Genomic DNA, 6,838 nt, shown 5'->3' on the forward strand with positions numbered 1-6,838 from the left:
TGCGCCTGCGTGTGAAGGCAAGGAGCGGCACTGCGCCTGCGCCGGAGTTGGAGCAAGGGAGCGTCACTGCGACTGTGCGGGAGAGAGAGAGAGAGAGAACGGGAGCGGCACTGCGCCTGCGCCGGAGGGAGCGAGAAAGGTAGCGGCACTGCGCCTGCGCGGGAGAAAGAGGCAAGGGAGCGGCACTGCGCCTGCGCGGGAGATAGAGGCAAGGGAGCGGCACTGCGCCTGCGTGGGAGGGCAAGGAGCGGCACTGCGCCTGCGTGAGAGCAAGGGAGCGGCACTGCGACTGTGCGGGAGAGAGAGAATTGATCCAACTCCACATACCGGGATCGATCCGAGAGAGAGAACGAGGTGCCTGAAGTCTGATACTCACCTTTAAAACCAGCTCTTAATGCAGGGACAGGTGGGAACTTCAGTTACTATTTGAAATATTTAAAAATTAACCAGAGCTGCAATTCTGGTTAGATCCTGTCTCCCAAATAAAAAGGGAATGTTTGTATGGGTCAGGGTGTATATCGTTCTCCCTATGGAATTATTATCCCAATAAGGAATGGTAGCCGCTCACTCACTTTATACTCGGTTCTTAACATCCGTTCATATTCGGCTCTCCTAACAACGTGTTCATTGAGTGCTGCGCTCACGTTAGGGTTCCGTGTGTTTTGTTTTTCTCAGAAGCCAGTCCTCATCTATATTGAATCACTGATCTGAATATTCGCTCACAGCAAGCCCGCTGCAGTGTTTCTGGATCTGGATTTCTACATGTTGGACAGACAGTTTACCGAAAATGGCTAAATAGTAAGCAGCCCTTTCACAGATACAGTGGGTGGCTCTGAAAAGAGCCTTTGGGTTATTAGATTGAATCTTGTCCACTTTACTTGCTCTTGGAGCTGGCAGTGCTGGTTTTCTTGGGAAGCAGCACCGCCTGGATATTAGGCAGTACCCCGCCCTGAGCGATGGTCACCTTTCCCAGCAGCTTGTTGAGCTCCTTGTCGTTGCGGATGGTCAGCTGCAGGTGTCTGGGGATGATGCTGGTGGTCTTGTTGTCGCGGGCCGCGTTGCCGGCCAGCTCCAGGATTTCAGCGGTCAGATACTCGAGCACAGCAGCCATGTAGACCAGAGCTCCGGCACCCACACGTTCAGCGTAGTTGCCCTTTCGCAGGAGCCTGTGAACACGGCCCACAGGGAACTGCAGTCCGGCCCGGGATGAGCGGGATTTGGTCTTGGCCCGAGCTTTACCGCTGGTTTTTCCTCTTCCAGACATTTCCAAAATCCACTCGTTGAAAGAAATAATGATAAACTCCGCCCACATCTGCCGCCCTTCTACCTTCTGGAGGAATGCAGACAGCAAACTTGTGATTGGTCGCTCTGTGGTGAATTCCATTGGTGTTCTCCGGTGACCAATCACAGTCTGCTTTTCCGCCAATGGCAAGTGTGTGGAAATAACTGTCCTCAACAGTCAGACCGCCAACGATTTTTAATTTCAAAAAGCTCGCCAATATTTTCCTAACCCAGCGAATTAAGTTAATAAATTAACTATTAGCCAAAGATTTCCAGACAGTTTTTTATTCCTTTTGTCTTCTTCCATCTCTCCCTTGCAAATTCCAGGCTGTTACAATCAGGATTAATTCCGGGTTCAATATCGAACTTTAACGGGTGGGATTAAATCCCCATTGATTCTGTAACGGGACACATTCCAGCTCAATCTCTGTAAAAGTGAGGATTCAGATTATCGAGTGATCCTTTGCACAGGCGCTGCTGCGGAAGTGAAACCAGATCTGGGAGTCCTGCTGTGAGAGGAGAAGAGGGACAGAGCGTTCAAACTGACCGCGTTCTGGTCTCTAAGAAACCCCATTCTGGGTTGTTACACTGCAGGAATTCTCTGGTTAATAAAAGGATTGACTCCCAACTGGCATTGAAAAAAATGAAAATGTTTTTGCAGAGATTGAGGTGACTGAAATCAGAGTCTCATCTCGAAAACAAGCTTTTAATTTGTCGGAAGGCGCTGCAAGTGAATGGGTCTGAGATCAAAGGGAAAGAGCGATCACGGACCGTGTTTGTACTTTACTGGACGGGAAATACAACAGCGACGCTAAGGTTGATCCGGGCAGTGAAAGTGCTTATCTGAGAATTCAAAACTAAATCTACGGCTGGAACTTCAAACGTTCTCAAAACACACTTGTTACGGAAATAATTACAGTAAATTGTGTCTAAAGAGAGATGAGTTTGTGTAGCTCTTTCAGAGAGATTTTGGGTAGCTCTTAAAAGAGCCGTTGTGTTTTGGGTTTGTTCTTTCAGGACAGCGTGGAGTTTTACTTGGAGCTGGTGTATTTGGTCACCGCCTTTGTCCCTTCCGACACGGCGTGCTTGGCCAGCTCCCCGGGCAGCAGCAGGCGCACGGCGGTCTGGCTCTCCCGGGAGCTGATGGTGTGCCACTTGTTGTAATGGGCCAGGCGGGAAACCTCACCCGCGATGCGCTCAAAAATCTCATTCACAAACGAGTTCATGATGCCCATGGCCTTGGAGGAGATGCCGGTGTCGGGGTGAACCTGCTTCATCACTTTGTAGATGTAGATGGAGTAACTCTCCTTCCTCGACTTTCTGCGCTTCTTGCCGCCCTTCGCTGCCGGTTTACTGACGGTTTTCTTGGCGCCCTTCTTGGCAACTGCTTTCTTTTCATCAACCATTCTCAAACTCGATTTCAGACACAAAACGACGCAAACCCGCGCCGGGCTCGGAATATATAGGCAGCCCCACAGTCCTATGCTAATGAGGGATGGGTGAAGGCAATGGTTGTGATTGGCTGCTGAAGAGTGATGTCAAATTCCATTGTTCTGCATCTCTATGATTGGCTTCTTTATGTATCCAATCAGATTGAGATTTTGTCACCAGCACGCCCCCTGTAGTCAGAAAGGTAATTGCAAGAGCATATATCCATGCACCAATTCCCAGACCATTATCTGGGGTCCCAAGCACTTCTTCCGGACGAGACAGCAATTTAGATGTACTTCCTCCAACCAGTGCACTATATTCATGTCTTGCAGTGTGGTCTCCACCACTTTAGTTCAGTATCTGCCCGTCTCTAGTACTGTGAGTGTGTGTATTGGAATAGTTCTGTATTATTCAGTCTCTGGTGATTTATGTAAGTGTTGGAATCATTACCAATCTCAGTCTCTGTTACAGTATGTGCGTGTGGGATCCATTCATTTCCTGTCCGTCACTGATACCATGTGTCAGGGTGGGACTCCATCTGTATCCGTCAGACTCTGGTACCGTGTGTCAGTGTTGGGATTCATTCAGAATCTGTCATTCTCTGGTAGTGTATGTGTGTGTGACATTAATTTTGTATCTGTCTGTCACTGGGATGTGCGAGTTTGAGATTCATTCTGTATCTGTCATTCACTGGGATGGTGTGCATGTCTAAGATTAATTCTGGATCTGTCAGTCTCTGGTACTGAGTGTAGTGTGGGATTCATTCCGTATCTGTCATTCACTGGGATGTTGTGCAAGTCTAAGTCTAAGATGTCAGTCCCTGGTACTGAGTGTGAGTTTCATTCTGTATTTGTCAGTCTCTGGGACTGCATGTTAGTGTCATATTAGTGCTGAATCTGTCAGTCTCTCGTACTGTCTTTCACCGAAGAATTCCGCATGTATCTGCTACTTACTCGGTTTATGAAAGTGGGATTCTTACTGCATCTATCAGACTCTGGTACTTGATGTTAGTTTGAAATTAATTCCATTTCTGCTAGTATCTGCTACTGTATCAGAGTGTGGGACTGAATCTATTTGTAAATCAATTATCCACCTCCAGCTATCTGCAACCGCCAATTTCAAACCGTTTATTGACAGTAGAACCGAAACACAGCGCGCCGCACAAACCCTTACAGACTCGGGCTTCATATTCAAGGGTTCCCTGAAACCAGAATATTTTAAGTAAGATCCTGTTACAATTAACAATCGGTAATATTCCCGCCTATATACAGTCCCTTCGATCACAAGTCGACCCGTCTCCTTCCATGTCAATCTCTGACCTTATTCCATCTCCCCACACTTCCCCTCACAGACGGGTTCAGCAGTTTACAAACACCTTATTCCAGTTGATTTGGAGAATCTCATGTGTTGGGGTTCGAGTTGTGATGTGGGGTATCTCCGCCAGTGTCAGCGTCTCAGAGACTTTCACCCTGAACCTGTGAACTGAAAATGACCGTGAACTGAGACTGGAGTCGAACACCCCCCCAGTTAGAGTGAGGCCCGGCCCGGACATCCCATTCTCTCTCTGTTTTATTGCAGACACTGGGGGAGGGGTGGGTGCAGCGAAAATCAGCGAGTCACCAGGGAGCCGGGGTTCATTTGAAATGATTTCAATCTGGAATCTGAGCCCGGCCCCGGGACATGGATCATATGATTCCGCGATCACCTCTTTTTGGAAAGACATGGGTGGCTCTGAGAAGAGCCTTTGGGTTCAGATGTTTACAAGTTGTTGTTAGATCCATGTGTTAATGGAGACACGGAATGCAGGAGTTGATTTAACAAGTGTTTACTGAACAAAGTCTGGAGGTGAACTAACTACACAAGACGCTATACAGGCTTATATACCCGAGTGGTTACTACTGGTACTACAGTATACAGGGGCTTCAAAAACATAGTTCCTCTTAAAGGTACATACACTACAGTTGTCCTTTTTATTTTCTTTTGCTCGCTGTTTTCTGAGACTTTGCTGATTTGGGCTTGGCCTTGGGTTTTTCCACCTTCTTGGCCGCCTTCACCTTTCTGCCTGTGGCCTTCTTGGGGCTCTTGGGCTTCTTCACCACCACCTTCTTCCCAGCCGCCGCTTTCGCTGTCTTTTTAGACGTTGCTGCCTTCTTGGTGATTGTTTTCTTGGCTGCTGGTTTCTTGGCTGGAGATTTCTTGGCTGCTGGTTTCTTGGCTGGAGATTTCTTGGCTGCTGGTTTCTTGGCTGGAGATTTCTTGGCTGCTGGTTTCTTGGCTGGAGATTTCTTGGCTGGAGATTTCTTGGCTGCCGGTTTCTTTACTGCAGATTTCTTGGCTGCTGGTTTCTTCACCTTCTTTCCCTCTTTCCGCTGGGATTCCTTCTTAGCAAGCCTGAAGGAACCCGTGGCGCCCGTGCCCTTGTTCTGCTCCAGGGAGCCGTTTCCCACTTTCATCTTGATACTTAACCTGATCTGGGACCGGAGCTTCAGCACGTCGACGCCGTTGGCAGCCAGAGCCTTCTTTATCGCAACCAGGGACATCCCCTTGCGATCGCTGCCACTCGCCACAACCTTGAGTTTCTGTTCGCCCAACGTGGGACCGGCTGGCTTGGAGTGGGGAGCCGCCTTCTTCTTCTTGCTGGGAGCCTTGGTTTGAGCGGCGGCGGCAGGAGGAGCCATTTTGGCGGCTGCAGCCTCGGTCATGTCGGCGACTCTGTAGAAAATCTCTCTGACAGTCAGAGCTGGGTCAGAAATGAAACGAGAGGCGGCGGCACAGAGCAACTTAAAGGCAGCGAGCGGACGGGGCGGAGACACCCTGCTGTCAGCTCCCGGCCCCTCCAGCCTCTCTCTGTTTCTCTCTCCTCATTAACTCTCCGATTACAATTAAACTCGGGCACTCCACATTCCCAGATTGGTCTCTTTCTGTCTCGAAGACCGGGATGTTTGCTGTCGAGAAAGTTTCATCAGAATTCAAGACAGCAATTTCGATTTAAAACCGTTTCTTTGCTGCACTGATCGCGCTCTCTCACCCGATCGCGGACATGTTCACTGTTTTTCGACTGAAATTTGAAATCAACTAAAACTTCACATTTAATTCCCACATCAGGGGGGAGCAGGTCGATCCTATGACAGGGAAATCTTTGAATTTTACACAAGAGGGTCTCTGAAATCCGGCGATGAGAGCGGGCACACAAACACAGTGACATTAGTCTAACCCACCCGCCCCTTTAACATACTCTCGCTGACACAATGTTCACTCTGCTCATTCACAGCACAATCTGTTCCCAGATTTACAGTTCACAGGACAGGTTTTCCTCTCCGCTCGGCCTGTGCTGCCGATTCTCGGGGTTACTTGGAGTTTCCCAGCTCAGTCAGTGTTAAACACTCTTGAGGCCGGCGCTCCTCACAGTGTCTGTTCCCCAGATTCAGGGGCAGGAGCCAATCACAGCTCTGGCTGTGTTCACCCATATCTGGTTTGAAGGTATTATATTGTTCGCAGGCAGGAATAAGTTTGATTTATATGAAAATAGAAATGATGATCTCACCGCCTCTCTCTGTCTCTCTCTCCCCAAAACTGAGGAACAGAACAGAGCAACTGGTGTCCTGTGCATTCCATTCTCAACACCCAGAGACAGCAACCAGAGAGAGAGAGACTGTATCAGTCTGAATGGTCGTACTCTGAGCCAAGCGGTCCACGCAGTCTGTTACCGAGATTTCGGGGCAGGAACGTGTCATAGTTTGGCTGTGTGGATCCTAGCCTGCTTTTAGATGATAGTATTATTCACAGAAATAGTGAGACATTCTGTTCACCACACATGCCTTGAACTTGGTTTCAATAGACCGAAAACTGAGAGGTTCAGCATCGATCCAGATATAACAGGCAGGGCTGGGGGATAGAGGGACTGGGGATTGATCCTGTACACAAGGCACAGAGAAAGACACAGGGGGTGACAGTCACACAGGCCCGGGAACTTGTCTGGTATCTGTCGCCTACTCACCCACCGGAGACAGGCAGAGACTGATTAAACTCCCCGCTCAGCAGCAGTTCAGTGTCAGAGATTGACAGAACCTGTTCCTCTCCATCCTTCCATACAGTATGGGGAAACAAATTGCTCTGAGGGACAGGA

At 48.9% G+C, this 6,838-nt stretch overlaps 2 protein-coding genes across 2 annotated transcripts; both read right to left on the reverse strand.

Moving 5' to 3' along the window:
- Nucleotides 1–714: 714 nt before the first annotated feature.
- Nucleotides 715–1,830, reverse strand: LOC147083981 (histone H2A type 2-C-like). Its single transcript, XM_085980003.1, has one exon. It carries the CDS (start codon nucleotides 1,382–1,384, stop codon nucleotides 875–877), a length of 510 nt encoding a protein of 169 aa, XP_085836129.1. The 5' UTR covers nucleotides 1,385–1,830; the 3' UTR covers nucleotides 715–874.
- Nucleotides 1,831–4,521: 2,691 nt separating this feature from the next.
- LOC147083982 (histone H1.3-like) lies at nucleotides 4,522–5,414 on the reverse strand. The gene has a single exon (XM_085980001.1). It carries the CDS (start codon nucleotides 5,412–5,414, stop codon nucleotides 4,683–4,685), a length of 732 nt encoding a protein of 243 aa, XP_085836127.1. The 3' UTR covers nucleotides 4,522–4,682.
- Nucleotides 5,415–6,838: the final 1,424 nt, after the last annotated feature.

Source organism: Somniosus microcephalus, unplaced genomic scaffold, assembly GCF_052327205.1.
Source record: "Somniosus microcephalus isolate GS21.2 unplaced genomic scaffold, FLI_Smic_1.0 scaffold10, whole genome shotgun sequence".
Lineage (NCBI taxonomy): Eukaryota > Metazoa > Chordata > Chondrichthyes > Squaliformes > Somniosidae > Somniosus > Somniosus microcephalus.

What these genes read in the sequence shown, in the direction of transcription:
- LOC147083981 (XM_085980003.1), bottom strand. Translation starts at nt 1,384, where the DNA reads ATGGAATTCACCACAGAGCGACCAATCACAAGTTTGCTGTCTGCATTC.
- LOC147083982 (XM_085980001.1), bottom strand. Translation starts at nt 5,414, where the DNA reads ATGACCGAGGCTGCAGCCGCCAAAATGGCTCCTCCTGCCGCCGCCGCT.